This window comes from Diaphorina citri, unplaced genomic scaffold (assembly GCF_000475195.1).
Source record: "Diaphorina citri unplaced genomic scaffold, Diaci psyllid genome assembly version 1.1 scaffold146, whole genome shotgun sequence".
Lineage (NCBI taxonomy): Eukaryota > Metazoa > Arthropoda > Insecta > Hemiptera > Psyllidae > Diaphorina > Diaphorina citri.
The window spans coordinates 26,473-51,948 of NW_007377583.1; the positions used below are offsets into that span (position 1 = coordinate 26,473).

Here is a 25,476-nt window from a genome sequence, read left to right on the forward strand (position 1 = left end):
CAAGGTATTTGTTTGTTTGTGTTATAGTGAACATTAGAGTTTTCCAATTTATTACTGTAGGCAGGACATGCGCTCTGGCAGTTCAATTAATTGAGTTTTTATTGAATGCGCTTGAGATTGAAAGTTTGCTGGAATTTTTTCTCTTCGTTTATTAGTTATTTTATTTATTTACTCCCAAGAGACGAAAATACATATAGGAATACCTACATAGTACATAAGTATCTTATAGTATAGGTACATCTATACGTAGTATACGTGGTACTGTGGTAATTGTGGTATACATGGCACCCAGTATTTGACCTCTTTTTCCTACAAGTAGGAGTTGCTAGTCACTATCGAACCACTGGCCACATGGGACATGGGCAACCTTTTATTTAAAAGGAAAATCTCTATGGTTTAATTTTCCCAGCGGATCTCAACGACCGTAACCCAACAAGTATAATTAGGTATATGGGTTGAGCAGCATTATCTACCAGCCTAGTTACCTTGAAAGGTAGCGCGTCTGCCTTGTAAGCGCTGGGCCACGGGTACAATTCCTGCCCGGGGCGGACTTTATCACAAATAAGGTTCGTTCTCGGAACGGCTGGCTTTCTCCTATCCTGTTTTCCTTGTCTTCGCTTTAGGGACAATAAGAACTTAGCAGTTACTATCAAACCTCTTTATTATTATTGTTTTTTTTTTTACTTTCCTTATCCTATGGGAAGGAAAGTATTTTTTTTAAAGCATTTTTATCGATGGTTATTATTCCTGTTAACCATCTTCGCCGATGATTACCCCCTCTGAACACTTCTATGTTAATTTCAGGTTCTGGATCCGGAAGCAGCAACGTTTCCTCCCTTCAGCAGATAGTCAAGCAGACCTCCGTCGCCTCCTCTTCTTCTCCCAAGACCTCCTCCTCCAGTTACTACTTCTCGTCTCTACCTCGTGGCCTGGGTGGCTATAACAGTCTAGGACGGCCAGCCACGTTACCTAGGCAACCACTGACGCAAATATCCCCAGACGGGTACAGCACGACGGATCACAAGCGAAACTCCGATTCGGTCATGTTCCAGAGGTTGTTCCAGCCGCTGCCTTCGTGTGATTCCGCCATTCACTCGGGTATGTACGCCGCTCCGGAAGTGTGCGACGATTCCCTCTGAGTGCCCCTGCTACTCCTGTCGAAGGTAGTAAAGATGGTCTGGGCTTATCAAGTCGGATTATACATCGTCGGATCGTCTTTACTATACCTCAGTAGTCCCAGTCGAACTTTACTATAACTTTACCTATACCTACCTACCCAGCCTTAGCTCGATCTAAGATTGAACTTGGTCTTATCCCAAGATGCATAGATAAATCATCTTTACTACGTATATAATTTATAATACCTAAATGGCCCCAGCCGAGCTTTACTATACCTAATAGGTACCTACTAAATAGCTAAATACCCAGACTCGGCTCAATCTAAGCTTGAGCTCTGTCTCAAGATATGTAGGTAAACCAACGAGGTAACCCTGAAAAATCCCAAAACCAATCTCAACACTCCTGTTTCCTCCACAGGGTCCGGATTTCACGACGTGTTTGAAGCCCTTCGCGACCCTGGTTGCAAGCTCAAGAGCCTGAACGTGAGCAAATGTCTGCTCTCCATGGAAGACTCGCTATGCCTCGGGGAAAGCATCCGCAAATCCCACTGCCTGGATGCCCTTCGTCTCGAAGGTGGGACACGCTTGGGAGAGGTCATCCCCGTCCTATTAGGCTTGGCGGACAACCGATCTCTGCAGCTGTTGGACTTGGGGTCACAGCGACTAGTGCTGGACGATGGACCGACCCAGATTGTGCTGCAAGCACTCATCAAGAATTCGAGTCTCAAGCTGCTCAGCTTGGAAGGATGGACGTTCCGTATTGAAGTAAGTGGAAGCCTGCTTACTTTACTTTCCGAGTCCTCTTCTTTCTCATCATATTTGATACCTCCAGTGCCTTGCAACGGAGAGAGCTTTTTCGTTTGCTTGTAGCATGTAGCAGAGTGGAAGCCTTAAACTGTTTCGAGAACGGTCATTGGTTGCTTCGAACTCTTAGCGTTCGGTCAGCTTGCGGCAATCTTGATAAATTTTTCTGTAGATATGTAGGCAAATACCTGTTGTCGTCTAGAAGGCTGAGTTCTCAATTTGTGAAACTGTCACCTGTTTCCCATCCCAACAATGAACAAGTCACCTGTTTCCCATCCCAACAATGAACAAGTGAATTTTCAACACATTTATCTCATTCTGTAGTAGATTTGTACTTTGTAGCTATTTCCTGAACTATTGAGCCGAAAAATATTCAACATCTCGGTCCGTAAGCCGGAGCTAAAAGGTCTGAAAAGTCCCTTTACTCCACAGCTACAGCTATTGTGTGCTCCAATTCTCAATTTAAAATGAGGTCAGAATTATCATTTTTCCGACATGAACCTCCACTGAAGGAATGCAGAAATAGTATCTATGTATGTAGATGTAGGTACTTATACATGTTGGTTCCTTTGGTTCAGTGAATGCAGTATAATGCACTTGTGTGTTGCTGACTGAAGTTGCATATTGCATTTCTTCCTGGAATGTTTTGACGTTTTTTTTTCTTTCCAAGAGAGTACCTACGTCGAGCTGATGTTGAATTCCTGTTGCTGAATTGAAAATAAAGTTAGCGAAAGAAACTTAACAGTGCAACTTTAGAATGAACACATTTGAAATTAGTTTCTGACTCATACGCCAGAGGGGAGAAGGTGGGAAATGAACTTTGGAGTGTATCTTACATTTTCTTGTGCTATAGGTACCTGCTTCGTACTTCATGTTAATATACCTACATAACAAAGTCATACTTCATACATCATGGTAGGTATAGGACCTAATACAGAATTAGGTAGGTAGGTATATGAAAACCTGGTAGATTTGGTCAACAGGTTGTGTTGTTCTTATTATCATTAGACCAATTTTCTCAATATCTTCAAGAGAATTACGACGAGCTGATGTTGAATTCCTGTGTTGAATTGAAAATAAAGTTAGCGAAAGGAACTTAACAGTGCAATTTTAGAATGAACACATTTGAAATTAGTTTCTGACTCATACGCCAGAGGGGGGAAGGTGGGAAATGAACTTTGGAGTGTATCTTACATTTTCTTGAGCTATAGGTACCTACCTGCTTCGTACTTCATATTAATATACCTACATACATAACAAAGTCATACATCATGGTGGTAGGACCTAACACAGAAGGACAACAAAGTGGTAGGACCTAACACAGAATTAGGTAGGTATATCAAAACCTTATTATCTTGTTCTTATTATCTTTAGACCAATTTTCTCAATATTTATCTTTTATGTACATTTGTGACCAAATTGGACTTGGGGGGAACCACAGGGGCACTTTCTATTCAATGGTGTATTCATTTTAGTGAAATCTATCTACATAGGTCTTAATTTCCCCGTCTTATTACAAATTTTATCCCCCTTATTCCCTGATATTTTCTCCGTTCTTGCTAAAAAAAAAAAAAAAAATCCCTCTTTTTCCCTCAGTTTCCGTCTGTTCGTCTCCCACTTAATGTGTCACTTCGCTCTCTCTGAGTGCCCCTGCTACTCCTGTCGAAAGTAGTAAAGATGGTCTGGGCTTATCAAGTCGGATTATACATCGTCGGATCGTCTTTACTATACCTCAGTAGCCCCAGTCGAACTTTACTATAACTTTACCTATACCTACCCAGACTTAGCTCGATCTAAGATTGAACTTGGTCTCATCCCAAGATACATAGATAAATCAACTTTATTACGTATGTTTATAATTTATAATACCTAAATAGCCCCAGCCGAGCTTTACTATACCTAATAGGTACCTACTAAATACCCAGACTTGGCTCAATCTAAGCTTGAGCTCTGTCTTAAGATATGTAGGTAAACCAACGAGGTAACCCTGAAAAATCTCAAAATCAATCTCAACACTCCTGTTTCCTCCACAGGGTCCGGATTTCACGACGTGTTTGAAGCCCTCCGCGACCCTGGTTGCAAGCTCAAGAGCCTGAACGTGAGCAAATGTCTGCTCTCCATGGAAGACTCGCTATGCCTCGGGGAAAGCATCCCTATTATCTCCAAAGAAAGAACTACTTACTCCATAAAAGACGACGGCACCTATTACCAACGAAAGAATTACTCCAAATTTTCAAACGAGTAATAATGGGATTTTAGTAACGGATATGATTAGGCGTCCTAAAATAGTTTTCAGATCTTTAGAACTCCAGATATTGGTCGGCAGAGTGGAATAATGGATTGTTTCTCCTAACCTCGAACTGAGGGCTCGTTAGAATCTCTGGTAACTTTTTTAACCAACTGTACATTGTTGGAGTCGTTGGAAAAAGCAGCCTCTTTACTTTCTCAACACAAGCAGCCTTTTGCACCTTAAATCAGTCACAATTTTGATGTAGGTACCTTGTGTCCAATGTCTTCGACTGAGAACAGGTAAAACCTTGCAGGATTTATAATATTCAACCCTAAAGGTGTGTCCTCACATACATATTCGACCGGCTGTCGATCGTTGTCGACTGAACCGTCCACAATGCCTCAACAACGTAGATTCACCTCGTTGATCGACGGCCGGTCGACTATGTTTGGATACATCTTAGACAAAGGCACTGACTGTGAATCACTATTGGACATGTTCTTCGCGGCGCTATCAGCAAACGACAGCGTAAAGATGGTTCGGATTTCGTCTCTTTTGGGCCATGAATTTTCCTCAGCAGAAATTGAACGACTTTCTGTTTATGTGAAAACAACTTTGCCCAAAACGAAGCTGAATACATTTGAGTTGGTCATCACTTGTCTTGAAGACAGCGCTCATGATAGGTAAGTAGATCTTATTCTGCGTAGGTACTATGTAGTACCCATTTCTAAACATAGATTTGAAAGTTAGTCGTTCTAGACTTCTACAGTAATAAACTTGTTAGGTGCTAAATAATTATGTTGATGTTCACTGCCATGTCATGTTTATAATGTCAATCTTCAAATAAAATACCTCCTCACTCTGATCCACAGGTTTCAGATTCTGGTCGACGCCCTCGCAGAAAGTTTAGAGCACGCTGCCAGTTCCAATTTGAACAAAATCGTTCTTGATTGTGTAGGTACTACTTCTAAACCCTATTTCTAAACCCAGTTTTGAAAGTTAGTCGTTCTAGACTTCTACAGTAATAAAATTGTCATGTTTATCATGCCTGTCCTCAAACACCTCATCACTCTGATTCACAGGTTTCAGATTCTGGTCGACGCCCTCGCAGAAAGTTTAGAGCACGCTGCCAGTTCCAATTTGAACAAAATCGTTCTTGACCTCAACTTGGGGACCTCGCAGGTTGTACAACTTTGTCGCGCCTTAGAGCGCGCTCCTCAGATCACCGTCCTTCACCTACCTCACCTGGGCTGTGGCCGAGATGGCCTGCGAGCGATTTCGGCCTTGATCCGCCAGAGGCCGCTACTAGCACTGAATTTGACGGGGAGTTGGGGCATGCGCCGAGAGGAACCACAATCGTCGTGTGCCATCAGTGCGCCGTCCTCGAGTGGCATCAGTGTGGGTAAGTTTGGGAAGTTACCTAACCCGATGACGCGGTCTTTGTTGTAGTTACGCTGCTGACATGGCATAATTTCAAAATTTGGCAAGTAGATAGGTAATAAGGAGGAATATTAATTGTGTTAAGCATAAATGCTTGTCACAAATGTCGTTCCCTGCTTAATATACTACGCTAGATTTTATGACTTGACTTGGACTCGAACCACCAACCTCCAGATCCGAAGTCCACCGTGCTAACCACTACACCACTGAGGTTACTTACCCAATCAGTTCTGATTAAATCTTTTAATAGTTATTGTAAAGTTATCTAATATTCCCACAAAGTACAAGTGGAAAGTAGACCCTTTTCTTCTATCCAATATTGCTAGTTTAGCCGTTTCTAAAGACATTCCCTGCTCTAATGGGACTTTAAAGTAGTTTTCTTTGGAAAACAATAACCATTTCAAAATCTCTTGAACAATCACATAAATCTGAAAGTTTTAATTAAATGTTTATAAAAATAAAACCCGCAGTCTGAGTGCATGAAAGTTTTCAAATGCCTATTTTACACAAGTTCCTCCTACATCAAATTTTTAATAAGGGGAAAATCTTAGGTTCCCGATTTAAGTCCTTAATGAAGACCGTCAAAGAAGGGATATGTCCACAATTAAAACTAAATAACTACATGAGTAGGTATTAAGGTACTTACAATATTTTCTGATTTTTCCCACAAAGTACAAGTGGAAAGTAGACCCTTTTCTTCTATCCAATATTGCTAGTTTAGCCGTTTCTAAAGACATTCTCTGCTCTAATGGGACTTTAAAGGAGTTTTCTTTGGAAAACAATAACCATTTCAAAATCTCTTGAACAGGAAACTATTTTCCACTTGAAGAAAGTGGAATAATTTGTGCGGAAAATTTTTAGGAAGAAAAACGGTGAGTGTGGTGTAAAAAGTAATGGAAACTATTTTCCACTTGAAGAAAGTGGAATAATTTGTGCGGAAAATTTTTAGGAAGAAAAACGGTGAGTGTGGTGTAAAAAGTGTGAAATGTGAGTTCAGTTGAGTTCTTACCACTACCACAGACATAAAACTTTACGGTCCATATAGCACAGTATGTGAGGACGTGTCCGCGTGTGAAGATATTAAAATGTGGTATTTCCTCACATCATGAGGACAGTTTTGGAATTTCTTTTTTCTTCAATCTTGACAAAATCGATGTGGAAGGGGTAGGGGAAGAAAGTGGAAAAGGAAAATTTCGGTAGGGGTAAAATGTTCTGTATCAAAACACTATTAGACACTGTGAACAAGTTAAGAAAGAGAGATAAAGGGGGGGGAGAGAGAGTAAAGGTCACTTTCTTTCTCCCAATCTTTTTCTAGCTTTGGCTTTTTTTTGTCTAAAATTAAACTCTGGGGAAAGGAGAAAGAAAATTAAATAGGTATCTAATACCTACAATAAAAAAAAAAAACTAAAGACAGAAAGAAAGGGGGACTTTCTTCTTTTTCCCTTTCTTTCTTACTCAACATGTTCAAAAAATACCCCACACCAAAAGAGACCCAATAGTATCAAGATTTATTTTAAAAGCTAATAATAACCTTTTATTAAAATAAATGAAATTTGGTACTTTAGCTTTTTCAAATTTTTTGATTGCATTTGAACACAGCTCACACAACGAAAGTTCATTTTAAATTTTCCAAACTTTATGTTTTCTACTTTCCCCAATGTCTTTCCTCCCTTCTCCCTCATTTGAAACTTTCATTTTATGTGTTAGCATTACTGGAAGGATGGACGTTCCGTATTGAGGTAAGTGAAACTTTACTTTCCGAGTCCTCTTCTTTCTCATCATGTTTGGTACCTCCAGTGCCTTGCAACTTGCAACGGAAAGGGGTTTTTCGTTTGCTTGTAGCAGAGTGGAAGCCTTAAAATGTTTTTAGGCTGATCATTGGTTGCTTCGAACCCTTGAAGTTCGGTCACCTCACGGCAAGCTTGATAATTTTTTTTTGAAGATATATAGGCAAATACCTGTTGTCGTCTAGAGCAGAGGTTCTCAACCGGTGGTACGCGTACCACTGGTGGTACACGGATACATTTTAGGTGGTACGCAGTCATATATACTAACAATAAAAAATGTTGAATGGTGGGGTTTTAAGACTATAATTAATCAAAATAATTGATAAGAAACTAAAAAAATCGTGATTTGTTTCCATTTTGAAATTTCTTATGGGTCTCCTTGGTCGAAAAGGACATTTAGTTTTCAATCAGTTTTGCCCACTTGACCTTTCAACTCGACCTTTGTATATGTTGTTGCAAGCAGCTGGACCTTCTGAAGCCAATGTGACTGCAGTGAGTAAATTAGTGGGAGCTTCAAACGGGCATTGGAATAGCAATGTCAGCAAAGCCAGTGCTAAAGAACAGATTCCCTTGGTGCATACATCCCCGCTGGAGCTAGAGGGATGGGCTTGGGTGCTGAAGAATCCAGCATGTACTTTGGTTAGGCTGATCATTGGTTACTTCGAACCCTTGACGTTCGGTCACCTCACGGCAAGCTTGATAAATTTGTCTGTAGATATGTAGGCAAATACCTGTTGTCGTCTAGAGGACCGAGTTATTAATTTGTGAAACTGTCACATGTTTCCCATACCGACATGGAATCAAGTGAGTGCTGGCCAGAATTTTTAAACACATTTTTCCCATCCTGTCCGTAAGCTGAAGGTTGGAGTTAATAGGACTGAGAATTCCTTTCACTCAAGCTACAGCTATTGTGTGCTCCAATTCACAATTTAAAATGAGGTCAGAATTATCATTTTTCCGACATGAACCTCCACTGAAGGAATGCAGAAATAGTATCTATGTATCTAGATGTAGGTACTTATACATGTTGGTTCCTTTGGTTCAGTGAATGCAGTATAATGCACTTGTGTGTTGCTGACTGAAGTTGCATATTGCATTTCTTCCTGGAATGTTTTGACGTTTTTTTTTCTTTCCAAGAGAGTACCTACGTCGAGCTGATGTTGAATTCCTGTTGCTGAATTGAAAATAAAGTTAGCGAAAGAAACTTAACAGTGCAACTTTAGAATGAACACATTTGAAATTAGTTTCTGACTCATACGCCAGAGGGGAGAAGGTGGGAAATGAACTTTGGAGTGTATCTTACATTTTCTTGTGCTATAGGTACCTGCTTCGTACTTCATATTAATATATCTACCTACATAACAAAGTCATACATCATGGTAGGTAGGACCTAATACAGAATTAGGTAGGTAGGTAGGTATATTAAAACCTGGTAGATTTGGTGAACAGGTTGTGTTGTTCTTATTATCATTAGACCAATTTTCTCAATATCTTATTTATCTACATTTTCGACCAATTTGGGCTCTCGGGGGAACCACAGGGGCACTTTCTCTTCAATGATGTTTTCATTTTAGTAAAATACTAGATCTAAGTCGTAATTTCCCGTCTCACTACAAATTTCACCTTCCTTATTCCCTGATATTTTCTCCGTTCTTCTTAGCTGAAATCCCTCTTTTTCCCTCCAGTTTCTCTCTGTTCGTCTCCCACTTAATGTGTCCATTTGCTGCCGTCAGGGTGACAAGTTAGTTTCAATTAGAATATTTCACTCCCTAGCTGATTCCCTCTTCTCCCCTTTATTCCCTCGTTCTCCTTTATTTTTCTCATTTCCAATTCGCCAGGAAATTTTCTTTTCGGGGGGAACCACAGGGACACTTTCACTTCAATGATGTTTTCATTTTAGTAAAATACTAGATCTAAGTCTTAATTTCCCCGTCTTATTACAAATTTCACCCTCCTTATTCCCTGACATTTTCTCCGTTCTTCTTAGCTGAAATCCCACTTTTTCCCTCCAGTTTCTCTCTGTTCGTCTCCCACTTAATGTGTCCATTTGCTGCCGTCAGAGTGACAAGTTAGTTTCAATTAGAATATTTTACTCCCTAGCTGATTCCCTCTTCTCCCCTTTATTCCCTCGTTCTCCTTTATTTTTCTCATTTCCAATTCGCCAGGAAATTTTCTTTTCCTGCAATGCCTAATAGTCCGCTTTATCTATGTCCTAGTTTTCTTGTCTCCTTCCTCTCCAATTTCTTTTCTACCTCTTGTTTTCTTGCTCTACATAGAGCTGTCTTTCCTTCCTTTTCATCCCATCTCTGTTCTGTTTCTTTTTCTCGCTCTCTCCTCGAAGACTTCCTCTTTCTCTCTCTGTTCCTTACGTTCTCTTTCTATACCTTCCCTCTCTCCTGGAATAATTTCCCTGCTCTTTCTCTCTCTCTCTCTCTCTCTCTCTTTCCCTCTTTCTCTCGTATCTATCTTTCTTTTTCTTCACCAATCTCTATTGCTCCCATTTCTTACCTTGACGCCCTCATTTCCTAATTTCCTTGTTTTAAATCTCTCTCTCTCTTCCTTACATTTACACCCTCCCTCTCTTCCTTTCTCATTATTCCTCTCTTCTCGACGTCTTTCTCTTCTCCCTCTCCCATTTACCTTGACATCCATCGTCTTTCCCTCTTTCTCTCGTATCTATCTTTCTTTTTCTTCACCAATCTCTATTGCTCCCATTTCTTACCTCAACGCCCTCATTTCCTTGTTTTAAATCTCTCTCTCTCTCTCTCTCTTCCTTACTTCTACACCCTCCCTCTCTTCCTTTCTCATTATCCCTCTCTTCTCGACGTCTTTCTCTTCTCCCTCTCCCATTTACCTTGACATTCATCGTCTCCTCTCGTCCTCTACTGTGCTCTTTCTCTTCCAGTTTTTTGTCCAGAGTTTTCCAGCGTCCAGTGTTCTCCAGGTAACATCAGTATGCAAGTTCTCCCCTTTTCCCTCTCTCTCTATCTAGCTCTCTCTCTCTCTCTCTCCCATTTCTTCACTCAACATCCATCCTCTCCTCTCTTCCTCTTCAAGTCTTCCTTCCAGAGTTTTCCAGCGTCCAGTGTTCTTTAGGTAACATCAGCATGCAAGTCCACCCCTTTTCCCCCTCTCTCTCTCTCTTTCTCTGTCTCTCTTTCTCTCATTTCTTCACTCAACATCCATCGTCTTCTCTCTTCCTCTCCTGCGCTCTTTATCTTCCAGTCTTCCTTCCAGTGTCCTCCAGCTGTCCAGAGTTTTCCAGCTTCCAGTGTTCTTCAGGTAGCATCAGTATGCAAGTCCTCCCCTTTTCCCTCTCTCTATCTAGCTCTCTCTCTCTTCCATTTCTTCACTCAACATCCATCCTCTCCTCTCTTCTGTGATCTTTCTCTTCAAGTCTTCCTTCCAGAGTTTTCCAGCGTCCAGTGTTCTCCAGGTAACATCAGTATGCAAGTCCACCCCTTTTCCCCCTCTCTGTCTCTCTAATTTCTTCACTCAACATCCATCGTCTTCTCTCTTCCTCTCCTGCGCTCTTTATCTTCCAGTCTTCCTTCCAGTGTCCTCCAGGTAGCATCAGTACGCACAAGACGGTCCCCCCAGAGACTCATTGACTTTGTGACAGGAGAGATATACTGTCAGGAGAAAGAGAAAAATAATGGATCCATTTGTATCTTCCCTGAGAGAGAGAGAGAGACTTTTATGGTTGTCTTTCTCGAGGATGAAATAGAGTGTGGCGGAAAACTATGTAGAACTAGGGAGCTTTTTATAATAACAATAATAATGTCTAGTACCTAATAAATAAAACAGTGTGGTGTTAGCTTCCCTGAAAGTGTGATGTTAGCTCCTGAAAGTGTGGTGTTAGCTTCCCTAAAAGTTAACCATGGTGAATCCTCAGATGGGTAAGCTTCTGGGCAGGAGATCCCGTGCTTAAGTTTAACAAATGAGGATAAAATTCCATGCCTCGGCTGGGATCGAACCCACGCCCTCCTGTTTACCAGGTGAGCGTCTTGACCACTACGCTACCGAGGCAGGTTTGAGTTTGAGGATTTCTAAAAGGGATTTGAGTTTCTAATTTCCCTTCCTTTCAACATCCTTTCCTTTTCCTTTTTCCAGGACGAAGCCTCCATCCCCATGTTCCTCACATTCCTTGAGAGCACCTCAGTTCGAGACCTGGACCTGTCAAATTGTCGTCTTCACGTCGCCATCCACCACAGCAATCTGCTTCACCTCAGCCGACAAGAGGACATTGTCCAGGAGCTCCTAACCTCTATGCCCCATCTGACCTGCCCCAGCATCGTGTTCCTGCGCCTTGGCACCTTCCAGGTAAAAGACACTGTTGCTGACTGAAGTTGCATATTGCATTTCTTCCTGGAATGTTTTGACGTTTTTTTTTTTTTTTTTTTTTCTTTCCAAGAGAGTACCTACGTCGAGCTGATGTTGAATTCCTGTTGTTGAATTGAAAATAAAGTTAGCGAAAGAAACTTAACAGTGCAACTTTAGAATGAACACATTTGAAATTAGTTTCCGACTCATACGCCAGAGGGGGGAAGGTGGGAAATGAACTTTGGAGTGTATCTTACATTTTCTTGTGCTATAGGTACCTACCTACCTGCTTCGTACTTCACATTAATATACCTACATAACAAAGTCATACATCATGGTAGGTATAGGACCTAATACAGAATTAGGTAGGTAGGTAGGTATATGAAAACCTGGTAGATTTGGTCAACAGGTTGTGTTGTTCTTATTATCATTAGACCAATTTTCTCAATATCTTTGTATATTGATTAATTGAACGAAATTTAGTAGAACTAAGCTGAAATATTTTAAAGGTTCACAAACTGTGTACCTAAAATCACTGTGGCAGCCTAAGGCTGAGTTTTTTGGTCCGACTAACTCAGCAGTTGGAGTAGAGGCATTGGAGTCTTGGATTCAAGCCTCACATTTGGTCCATAATTTGAAATGTAGTAGAGAAGGGCTCTTGTACGATTTTTCTTCCTTCCTTTTTTTTCTATGGGAGGTTTTTTCTTCGGTAAACAGATTGTGATAAGTGTTTGTATCAAACTAGGTTTGAGGGTTGGAAAACTCATAATTTGAAATGTAGTAGAGAAGGGCTCTTATACGATTTTTCTTCCTTCCTTTTTTCTATGGGAGGTTTTTTCTTCGGTAAACAGATTGTGATAAGTGTTTGTATCAAACTAGGTTTGAGGGTTGGAAAACACATCCACATCATGTAGATTACCTTACTTTGTGATACTGACATGTTTGAAAATGTGATTGACAAATCTTTATTATTTTTGATAGAAATGTAGTAGAGAAGGGCTCTTATACGATTTTTCTTCATTCCTTTTTTTCTATGGGAGGTTTTTTCTTCGGTAAACAGATTGTGATAAGTGTTTGTATCAAACTAGGTTTGAGGGTTGAAAAACACATCCACATCATGTAGATTACCTTACTTTGTGATACTGACATGTTTGAAAATGTGATTGACAAATCTTTATTATTTTTGATATGACTATGCTGTATAATTCTCTACGCTTCCAAGTTAAAGCTGCACAAAAAGTACAGATGATTTTTAAACAGAAAAGAGACTTTTAATTAATTTTGATATTAATAGAGAACGTGGTTTAAGACTTGCATAGCAGTTAATAATTACACTTGTACTCGTAGGTAGTACCTACATTATAATATCTACCTAATGATAGGTAGTTTCAATATGCAATACATAAATTGTAAAGCTCTTGTTTGTGTTATTTATTATTTGTTAATTAATTGTACCTTTATTTTATCTACAATGATTGATTTTATTTTTCGTTATGGCCTTCTCAGACTAACCTCACCCGGCTTTAGTTTTGGTCAGTAGCACGAGCCAAGGAGTTCACCCATCTGTATTTTGCAGCATGCTATGTTGCCTAACTTAAGTGATCCATTTATTTCACTCTATATTTGGTGTCAAGCTTTGGCCTTCTCAGACTAACCTCACCCGGCTTTAGTTTTGGTTAGTAGCACGAGCCAAGGAGTTCACCCATCTGTATTTTGCAGCATGCTATGTTGCCTAACTTAAGTGATCCATTGGGAACTGAAGTATCCAATGTCCCAAGGCCATTGGCTTACATGAAAATTATCAAGCATACAATACACACTGTACCACAAACAAGTGTTAAGGTAAAACACCTAGTCACCGTCTTCGTACCGAAAATCGGCATTTTTTTATTTAAGCGCCAAAAATAAGGAAACGTGCCATTTTTGAAAGAGGATGTTGCAAAAATACGATCACCCGTTACATATTTTTATTGAACGATTTTATAAATAAACAATTTGGCCTTTTTTATAGTAATCGGAGTAGATGCTTTAGAACAAGTTCAAGTATGTACCTACCTACCTACCTACCTACGTAACTACGTACCTACTTACCAAGATGACTTTAAAATAATAATAACTAATATAGGTATCACCCTAAAAAAATACCTACGAACTTCATTCTTTGTTGTAAAGCTAGGAACAATTAAATATTAAAACGAGAACGAATGAAATTACCTAGATGTAAGTACTTTAGCTTTTTCAGATTTTTGATTGCATTTGAATGCAGCTCACACAACGAAAGTTCATTTTAAAATTTCCAAATTTTATGTTTTCTACTTTCCCCAATGTCTTTCCCCCTTTCTCCCTCATTTGAAACTTTCATTTTATGTGTTAGCATTACTTCCTATGTAGGTACCTATGTATACCTACTTGTATAGCTAGAGCTTAATTTTTTGATTGCATTTGAACACAGCCCACACAACGAAAGTTCATTTTAAAATTTCCAAACTTTATGTTTTCTACTTTCCCCAATGTCTTTCCTCCCTTCTCCCTCATTTGAAACTTTAATTTTATGTGTTAGCATTACTTCCTATGTAGGTACCTATGTATACCTACTTGTATAGCTAGAGCTTAGGGAGGGAAAAAACTTCATTTTATGTTATTTATTTTTTTAATGAAACGTACCTATTGCATTTTTATAAATTTTATTGTAACAAGGGAAGGAGGGGAAATGAAGAAAATCAATGATTTAATCAAATAAAAACTTAATAAAGAATTGAATAATTTTATTCCAGAAGGACATTAAGACGAAAATCAAGTTCTAACGAAAAAGGTTTTGACAGTTTTTGATTGTCATTGAAAAGCAGGCGTATTAATAGGATTTTTACAAAAACTCGTGTATTTTGGTGAATTATGCCCAATTTCCGAACTGCGGTCAATTTCCGAACTGATTGTCAACAACATTTCTCATTAAGAAGAGCCGTTTAACCAAAAAGGGGGCCTAAGCAAGATGAATAGCTAGGTAGCATAACTATAAGCTTCTTTCATAAAACCCTCATTTATGTTAGGCATGTATTTGTTTATGCAAGGTATTTATTTGTTTGTTTGTTTGTTTGTTTGTTTGTTTGTTTGTGTTATAGTGAACATTAGAGTTTTCCAATTTATTACTGTAGGCAGGACATGGGGCGTCTGGCAGTTCAATTAATTGAGTTTTTATTGAATGCGCTTGAGATTGAAAGTTTGCTGGAAATTTTTCTCTTCGTTTATTAGTTATTTTATTTACTTACTCCCAAGAGACGAAAATACATATAGGAATACCTACAATCTACATAGTACATAAGTATCTTATAGTATAGGTACATCTATACGTGGTACTGTGGTAATTGTGGTATACATGGCACCCAGTATTTGACTGTAGGTACCTACTACTACCTATTTCTAAACCTATATTTGAAAGTTAGTCGTTCTAGACTTCTACAGTAATAAAATTGTTAGGTGCTAATTTATGTTGATGTTCACTGCCATGTCATGTTTATAATGCCTACCTTCAAACACCTCCTCACTTTGATCCACAGGTTTCAGATTCTGGTCGACGCCCTCGCAGAAAGTTTAGAGCACGCTGCCAGTTCCAATTTGAACAAAATCGTTCTTGAAGTATTTGACCTCTTTTTCCTACAAGTATGAGTTGCTAGTCACTATCGAACCACTGGCCACATGGGACATGGGCAACCTTTTATGTAAAAGGAAAATCTCTATGGTTTAATTTTCCCAGCGGGTCTCAACGACCGCAATACCAACAAGTATAATTAGGTATATGGGTTAAGCAGTATTGTCTACCAGCCTAGTTACCTTGAAAGGTAGCGCGTCTGCCTTGTAAGCGCTGGGCCACGGGTACAATTCCTGCCCGGGGCGGACTTTATTCATCTGACCTGCCCCAGCATCGTGTTCCTGCGCCTTGGCACCTTCCAGGTAAAAGACACTTATTACCTCTAAAGAAAGAACTAGGAACCCTAAATTTACGAACGATTAAAATTGGAATTCAATTAACGTGTGGATCTTTAGATTATTTAGAACCCTGAGTTATTGAATTAACGTTTAATAATCTCGCTCTCTTCTAGAACGAAAGGATCCCCCTGCTTGTGAATTCTGTGGACAAACTACAGTTTATTTAAATCATTGGTTAACTGAATGCCACGCCCTTGCTAACTTAAGAAGACAAAATAAAATAGGAAACTCAATGAGATCTATATTACAGGATAACGTTGAAACAATTGATCGTTGTATGAAATTTTTATATCGTACTAACTCAGTTCGAGACCTGGACCTGTCAAATTGTCGTCTTCACGTCGCCATCCACCACAGCAATCTGCTTCACCTCAGCCGACAAGAGGACATTGTCCAGGAGCTCCTAACCTCTATGCCCCATCTGACCTGCCCCAGCATCGTGTTCCTGCGCCTTGGCACCTTCCAGGTAAAAGACACTTATTACCTCTATAGAAAGAACTAGGAACCCTAAATTTACGAACGATTAAAATTGGAATTCAATTAATGTGTGGATTTTTAGATTATTTAGAACCCTGAGTTATTGAATTAACGTTTAATAATCTCGCTCTGTGGACTCATTAGGATCTTTAGTTGCATAGGTACTTTGAAAAAGCACCTTAACACTAGCAGTTTCTTTGCATCTAAGCTTAGTTACAATTGGATAACATTAAGCAGAAAAGAACCATCTAAACTCACCCTCTAACTCTAACCTCACGTGGGTCCTCTTCCACAGCTCTCCATCAATGAAAAGCTCATTCTGCGCGGCCCCCACCTCCTTCCCTTCCTCACGGGCTTCACCAATCTGACCGACTTGGACCTCAGTCTGGACCGGACCAACATCAACTCCAACACCATCCCTCTGGTCATCGACGACAAATCCCTGCTGGCCTTCTTCCAACTGCTGTCCACCAGCTTCCGGAAGTTGCAGAGCCTCAAGTTGTCCAACTGGCGGATGTCGCTCGACGATTACGAGAAGACGCTCAAACAGGTGGGTACGCAAACTGGGTGAAGGGTACATGGATCAAGAACGTAATGAAGGTAGCATCTAGCATTTACCACTTCCCGTTTCAATCAGCCCTACTTTGCTTTCCATATTGTTAGCATGTAAGTAAGTAAGCACGTAAAATCTCGACACTTGCTGACCGAAACTGTTTCCAGGTGGGCCGCTACTTGAAGATCTGCAGCATCAGCTACCTGAAGCTCAATCACATCATTGTCAAGGATAACAGCACCAAGGCGCAAAGTGGGTGACGGGTACATGGATCAAGAACATAATGAAGGTAGCATATATAGCATTTACCACTTCCCGTTTGAAAGGAGACACATAGAGATCCGCCATGTCATGGTGTTTTTTTTTTTTAGGAGGTTTAGGAGGAGGAGATTAGGAGGATTGGGACGTGATATTAGTTGCTCCGAAATAATACCCTAAACTTCCATTTTATTGGCTGTGAAGCAATGTTCCTTTCCAATATGACGTCCGACACCCACAAGGATAATGAAGGCACAATTTTGCCAATAACAATGAGACACGCAGTCAAAATATTTTGCTTTCCATATTCCTCTTTTTCTTTGCCTTTTCCCGTGTACAGACGGGGTCGGCGTCTTTCGTTAGCCTCTCAATCAGCCCTACTTTGCTTTCCATATTGTTAACATGTAAGTCAGTAAGCATGTAAAATCTCGTCACTTGCTGACCGAAACTGTGTTTCCAGGTGGGCCGCTACTTGAAGATCTGCAGCATCAGCTACCTGAAGCTCAATCACATCATTGTCAAGGATAACAGCACCAAGGGCATGTAAAATCTCAACACTTGCTGACCGAAACTGTTTCCAGGTGGGCCGCTACTTGAAGATCTGCAGCATTAGCTACCTGAAGCTCAATCACATCATTGTCAAGGATAACAGCACCAAGGGGACAAGTTTGGAGCACTACTTCATACAGACGGTGATCTGTTTTGTAGGGGTTTCTTCAGCAAGTGTTTTAAAATCTTTGAAATGATGAGTATACCATAGGATATCAGCTTCTTCTTCATTGTCTACAATCACAAATCTAGGGTGTGTTAGATTCTCATTTACATATTTGTACTCAGAGTAAACTTTTAGAATTTTGTCTTCATCTGTGATAATATCTGTCACAGTTGGACTACTTGGAAGGTGTTCTTCAATATGACCACTGGAAAAGTATTCAGCACCTGGCTCTATTTGGTTAAAATCTACCTCACAGTAAGAATTAGGGAACCAAGGATGTAGCAGAACTTTACGAATATCAGGATCTTGATAACTTTCAACATAGTCAATTGAAAACTTTACGGTCCATATAGCACAGTATGTGAGGACGTGTCCGCGTGTGAAGATATTAAAATGTGGTATTTCCTCACATCATGAGGACAAAGTTGAGGAACCGGATGAAATCTCGAGGAAAAAGAGGATGTTGCAAAAATACGATCACCTGTTACATATTTTTATTGAACGATTTTATAAATAAACAATTTGGCCTTTGTTATAGTATGTAATCGGAGTAGGTAGATGCTTTAGAACAAGTTCAAGTATGTACCTACCTACGTAACTACGTACTTACCAAGATGACTTTAAAATAATAATAACTAATATAGGTATCACCCTAAAAAAATAACGAACTTTATTCTTTGTTGTAAAGCGAGGAACAATTAAAACGAGAACGAATGAAATTACCTAGATGTAAGTGCCTATAGGTACTTACTCGTACTTTAGCTTTTTCAAATTTTTTGATTGCATTTGAACACAGCCCACACAACGAAAGTTCATTTTAAAATTTCCAAACTTTATGTTTTCTACTTTCCCCAATGTCTTTCCTCCCTTCTCCCTCATTTGAAGTTTGTTTGTTTGTTTGTTTGTTTGTTTGTTTGTTTGTTTGTTTGTTTGTTTGTTTGTTTGTTTGTTTGTTTGTTTGTTTGTTTGTTTGTTTGTTTGTTTGTTTGTTTGTTTGTTTGTTTGTTTGTTTGTTTGTTTGTTTGTTTGTTTGTTTGTTTGTTTGTTTGTTTGTTTGTTTGTTTGTTTGTTTGTTTGTTTGTTTGTTTGTTTGTTTGTTTGTTTGTTTGTTTGTTTGTTTGTTTGTTTGTTTGTTTGTTTGTTTGTTTGTTTGTTTGTTTGTTTGTTTGTTTGTTTGTTTGTTTGTTTGTTTGTTTGTTTGTTTGTTTGTTTGTTTGTTTGTTTGTTTGTTTGTGTTATAGTGAACATTAGAGTTTTCCAATTTATTACTGTAGGCAGGACATGGGGCGTCTGGCAGTTCAATTAATTGAGTTTTTATTGAATGCGCTTGAGATTGAAAGTTTGCTGGAAATTTTTCTCTTCGTTTATTAGTTATTTTATTTACTTACTCCCAAGAGACGAAAATACATATAGGAATACCTACATAGTACATAAGTATCTTATAGTATAGGTACATCTATACGTGGTACTGTGGTAATTGTGGTATACATGGCACCCAGTATTTGACCTCTTTTTCCTACAAGTATGAGTTGCTAGTCACTATCGAACCACTGGCCACATGGGACATGGGCAACCTTTTATTTAAAAGGAAAATCTCTATGGTTTAATTTTCCCAGCGGGTCTCAACGACCGCAATACCAACAAGTATAATTAGGTATATGGGTTAAGCAGTATTGTCTACCAGCCTAGTTACCTTGAAAGGTAGCGCGTCTGCCTTGTAAGCGCTGGGCCACGGGTACAATTCCTGCCCGGGGCGGACTTTATCACAAATAAGGTTCGTTCTCGGAACGGCTGGCTTTCTCCTATCCTGTTTTCCTTGTCTTCGCTTTAGGGACAATAAGAACTTAACAGTTACTATCAAACCTCTTTATTATTATTATTTTTTTTTTATTTTTTTAAGCATTTTTATCGATGGTTATTATTCCTGTTAACCATCTTCGCCGATGATTACCCCCTCTCAACACTTCTATGTTAATTTCAGGTTCCGGATCCGGAAGCAGCAACGTTTCCTCCCTTCAGCAGATAGTCAAGCAGACCTCCGTCGCCTCCTCTTCTTCTCCCAAGACCTCCTCCTCCAGTTACTACTTCTCGTCTCTACCTCGTGGCCTGGGTGGCTATAACAGTCTAGGACGGCCAGCCACGTTGCCTAGGCAACCACTGACGCAAATATCCCCGGACGGGTACAGCACGACGGATCACAAGCGAAACTCCGATTCGGTCATGTTCCAGAGGTTGTTCCAGCCGCTGCCTTCGTGTGATTCCGCCATTCACTCGGGTATGTACGCCGCTCCGGAAGTATTCGACTAATTCCTCTGAGTGCTCTTGTCACTCCTGTCGAAAATAGTAAAAGTGGACTAGGGCTCATCAAGTAGGATTATACATTGTCGGGTCGTCTTTGCTATACTTAAATAGTCTTTACTATACCTAAATAGCCCCAGTCAAGCTATACTATACCTACCTATCTAAGTATCTACTAAATAGCTAAATACCCAGACATAGCTCGAAATAGGATTGAATTCAGACTTAAGATAGGTAATCGAGGTAAGTCTCAAAATCAATCCCAATTTCCTCCACAGGGTCCGGATTTCACGACGTGTTTGAAGCCCTTCGCGACCCTGGTTGCAAGCTCAAGAGCCTGAACGTGAGCAAATGTCTGCTCTCCATGGAAGACTCGCTATGCCTCGGGGAAAGCATCCGCAAATCCCACTGCCTGGATGCCCTTCGTCTCGAAGGTGGGACACGCTTGGGAGAGGTCATCCCCGTCCTATTAGGCTTGGCGGACAACCGATCTCTGCAGCTGTTGGACTTGGGGTCACAGCGACTAGTGCTGGACGATGGACCGACCCAGATTGTGCTGCAAGCGCTCATCAAGAATTCGAGTCTCAAGCTGCTCAGCTTAGAAGGATGGACGTTCCGGATTGAGGTAAGTGAAACTTTACTTTCCGAGTCCTCTTCTTTCTCATCATGTTTGGTACCTCAACATACCGAACATGGCGTTGTTTGTTACTTGACATTCCCTGTAGGCGCTTAGTTCGCAGGTTTTTTGATTCCCACCCTGAAACGGATGGCTTTCTCCTATCCTGTCCTCCTTTGCTCTTCAATTTTAGGACTATAAGAGTTAAGAGTTCTTTGAGAGATACCGCGAATGGGCCTACTATACAAGTGAATTTGATTTTCCCGAGGATTGAGGAAAAAAAAATATTTCTATAATAATAATAGACTCTTGAGTGGAAGGTAACCACTAGGCGAGGTTAACGCCGGAGGCGTTTTCTACCACCCAACCCTTAGAGCTCTATTATTATGTGGTCAAAATCTCAAATAAATGAGGATAAAATTCCATGCCTCGGCTGGGATCGAACCCACGCCCTCCTGTTTACCAGGCGAGCGTCTTGACCACTACGCTACCGAGGCAGGTTTGAGTTTGAGGATTTCTAAAAGGGATTTGAGTTTCTAATTTCCTTTCTTTTCAACATCCTTTCCTTTTCCATTTTCCAGGACGAAGCCTCCATCCCCATGTTCCTCACATTCCTTGAGAGCACCTCAGTTCGAGACCTGGACCTGTCAAATTGTCGTCTTCACGTCGCCATCCACCACAGCAATCTGCTTCACCTCAGCCGACAAGAGGACATTGTCCAGGAGCTCCTAACCTCTATGCCCCATCTGACCTGCCCCAGCATCGTGTTCCTGCGCCTTGGCACCTTCCAGGTAAAAGACACCACCTAGTTATCCTTCCAAAGAAAGGAACTACTTTACTCCATAAAAGACGACGGCCACCTATTACCACACGAGAAAGAATTACTCCCAAATTTTCAAGACGAGTAAATAGCATGGGGTTTTAGTAAGCGGATATGATAGGCGTCTAAAATAAGTTTTCCAGATCTTTAGATGTAGCTACCCCAGGATATTGTGGCTCGGCAGAGTGGGAATAATGGGATTGTTTCTCCTAACCTCGCACTGAGGGCTCGTTAGAATCTCTGGTAACACTTTTTTAACTAACTGTACAATTTGGAGTCGTTGGAAAAAGCAGCCTCTTTACTTTTCTCAAACACAAGCAGGCCTTTTGCACCTTAAATCAGTTCACCAATTTTGATGTTGGTAACCTTGTGTGTCCAATGGTCTTTGACTGGAGAACAGGTAAAACCCTTGCAGGATTTATAATATTCAACCCTAAAGGTGTGTCCTCACAATATATTGCGACCGGCTGTCGATCGTTGTTCGACTGAACCGTCCACCAATGCCTCGACCAACGTAGATTCAGCACCTCGGTCGATCGACGGCTCGGTGCGACTATGTTTGGGCACGATGTTAATCGCCACACGCACACCTTAACCCCACCACGCCGGTTCTTTCTTCCCTTCCCCGTAGCTTCGTCCATCAACGAACAAGAAAAGCTCATTCTCCGGCGGCCCCACCAACAAAACGCGGCCCCCACCTCCTTCCCTTCCTCACGGGCTTCACCAATCTGACCGACTTGGACCTCAGTCTGGACCGGACCAACATCAACTCCAACACCATCCCTCTGGTCATCGACGACAAATCCCTGCTGGCCTTCTTCCAACTGCTGTCCACCAGCTTCCGGAAGTTGCAGAGCCTCAAGTTGTCCAACTGGCGGATGTCGCTCGACGATTACGAGAAGACGCTCAAACAGGTGGGTGACGGGTACATGGATCAAGAACGTAATGAAGGTAGCAACTAGCATTTACCACTTCCCGTTTGAAAGGAGACTATAGAGAGATCAGCCATGTTGTTAGTTCGTGGTGTTTTTTTTAGGAGGTTTAGGAGGAGGAGATTAGGAGGATTGGGACGTGATATTAGTTGCTCCGAAATAATACCCTAAACTTCCATTTTATTGGCTGTGAAGCAATGTTCCTTTCCAATATGACGTCCGACACCCACAAGGATAATGAAGGCACAATTTTGCCAATAACAATGACACGCAGTCAAAATATTTTGCTTTCCATATTCCTCTTTTTCTTTGCCTTTTCCCGTGTACAGACGGGGTCGGCGTCTTTCGTTAGCCTCTCAATCAGCCCTACTTTGCTTTCCATATTGTTAACATGTAAGTCAGTAAGCATGTAAAATCTCGTCACTTGCTGACCGAAACTGTGTTTCCAGGTGGGCCGCTACTTGAAGATCTGCAGCATTAGCTACCTGAAGCTCAATCACATCATTGTCAAGGATAACAGCACCAAGGGGACAAGTTTGGAGCACTACTTCATACAGACGGTGATCTCCAGTTTGAACTATTTGACGTGGCTGAGTATCATGGGGGTCGTGCTCACACCCGGACAAGGATCTATCATAGGTGAGATGAACGATTTTCAAGGACAATGAAACCTTTTTGCCAGCCTAGTTAGCTAGGTTGGTATCGCATCTGCCTTGTAAGCGCTAGGTCACGGGTTCAATTCCCGCCCGGGGCGGATTTTATCCTAAACGGATAATGTTCGTTCCTGGAACGGCTGGCTGTAATTCCCGCCCGGGGCGGATTTTATCCTAAACGGATAATGTTCGTTCCTGGAACGGCTGGCTGTTTGGTACCTCCAGTGCCTTGGAACTTGCAACTGAGAGGGGTTTTTCGTTTGCTTGTAGCAGAGTGGATGCCTTAAACTGTTTTTAGGCTGATCATTGGTTGCTTCGAACCCTTGACGTTCGTTCACCTCACGGCAAGCTTGATAAATTTGTTTGAAGATATATAGGCAAATACCTGTTGTCGTCTAGAGGACCGAGTAATTAATTTGTGAAACTGTCACATGTTTCCCATACCGACATGGAATCAAGTGAGTGCTGGCCTGAATTTTACACACATTTTTCTCATCCTGTGGTACAGAGGCGAAAAAACTTCAACATCTCTCGGTCCGTAGGCTGAAGGTTGGAGTTAATAGGACTGAGAATTCCTTTCACTCCAGCTACAGCTATTGTGTGCTCCAATTCGGCGGTGGAACACTCATCTTTAAAAAAAAAAAAATCTCAATTTAAAATGAGGTCAGAATTATCATTTTTCCGACATGAACCTCCACTGAAGGAATGCAGAAATAGTAGGTATCTATGAATGTAGATGTAGGTACTTATACATGTTACGCCCGGGGCGGATTTTATCCTAAACGGATAATGTTCGTTCCTGGAACGGCTGGCTGTCTCCTATCCTGTTTTTCTTCTCTCTTAGATTTCGGGACGATTAAACCTTAGCAGTTACAGTTCCCTCTGTCAAAACTGTTTCTCACTCCTTCCTCTGTGTATCCCACAGGCAAAACCATTCGGGACAAATACGTAGGTTGGTATCGCATCTGCCTTGTAAGCGCTAGGTCACGGGTTTAATTCCCGCCCGGGGCGGATTTTATCCTAAACGGATAATGTTCGTTCCTGGAACGGCTGGCTGTCTCCTATCCTGTCTTCCTTCTCTCTTAGATTTCGGGACGATTAAGACCTTAGCAGTTACAGTTCCCTCTGTCAAAACTGTTTCTCACTCCTTCCTCTGTGTATCCCACAGGCAAAACCATTCGGGACAAATACTGCGGAACTCTGCTCGAGATCTCGGTGAAGAACATTCCCATCGAATCCATCAAGTCCATCATCCATGTCCTCGATCACAACGGTAGTCATAGCAACAACAAAATTCTCGTCACCTTCGTTGGAGGACAAACTGTTTCTCACTCCTTCCTCTGTGTATCCCACAGGCAAAACCATTCGGGACAAATACTGCGGAACTCTGCTCGAGATCTCGGTGAAGAACATTCCCATCGAATCCATCAAGTCCATCATCCATGTCCTCGATCACAACGGTAGTCATGGCAACAACAAAATTCTCGTCACCTTCGTTGGAGGACCCAGTTGCAACTTGAGAATCCAACGAATGCTGACCAGTTCCAAGCATTACAATGTTGGAGGACCCAGTTGCAACTTGAGAATCCAACGAATGCTGACCAGTTCCAAGCATTACAATGGAAATCACAACGTCTACCTCAGCGCTAACAGCGGCAAGTTGAAGAAGTTTACGTCCATCTCGTAAATGGTTTCCAAACTTGGGCCGGGTACTCAAGACAGGTTTCGCATTGTGCCTGTCATCTGTCGTGAATGGACGGCCTCAGGATGTAGATATTGTAGATGTACACAATACATGTATATTGATTAATTGAACGAAATTTAGTAGAACTAAGCTGAAATATTTTAAAGGTTCACAAACTGTGTACCTAAAATCACTGTGGCAGCCTAAGGCTGAGTTTTTTGGTCCGACTAACTCAGTAGTTGGAGCAGAGGCCTTGGAGTCTTGGATTCAAGCCTCACATTTGGTCCATAATTTAAAATGTAGTAGAGAAGGGCTCTTGGACGATTTTTCTTCCTTCCTTTTTTCTATGGGAGGTTTTTTCTTCGGTAAACAGATTGTGATAAGTGTTTGTATCAAACTAGGTTTGAGTTAATAAATATTTAAATAGCTATTCAAGAAAAAGAAACAGGTCTCTAAAGGATTCTGCTTTTCTCATCGGAGAAACCGCATCCTGTAAGTACCGTCCTTTTCACTTTTGTCTATAGCTACGCATTAAGCTACTGCCAGGATCCCTATCTTCTAGAGACCAACTGAAAGCATGTATAGATACTACATGGCCTCTCTTTTGTTTGTTATGGATTTAACGTCTCTGTCACTAGGTCGCGGGTTCGATTCCTGCCCGGGACTGATTTTATCCATGGATATTTCACTCTGTATTTGGTGTCAAGCTTCGGCCTATTTTTGATATGACTATGCTGTATAATTCTCTACGCTTCCAAGTTAAAGCTGCACAAAAAGTACAGAT

General features: G+C 40.9%; 1 protein-coding gene across 1 annotated transcript; it reads left to right on the top strand.

Annotated features, from left to right (window-relative positions):
- The first annotated feature begins 4,596 nt into the window (after nucleotides 1-4,596).
- Nucleotides 4,597-24,695, top strand: LOC103505029. Its single transcript, XM_026820430.1, has 10 exons — nucleotides 4,597-4,835; nucleotides 5,235-5,554; nucleotides 19,671-19,964; nucleotides 20,266-20,612; nucleotides 21,185-21,394; nucleotides 21,863-21,993; nucleotides 22,055-22,337; nucleotides 22,805-22,994; nucleotides 24,177-24,352; nucleotides 24,405-24,695. Exons 1-10 carry the CDS (start codon nucleotides 4,597-4,599, stop codon nucleotides 24,693-24,695), a joined length of 2,481 nt encoding a protein of 826 aa, XP_026676231.1.
- Nucleotides 24,696-25,476: the final 781 nt, after the last annotated feature.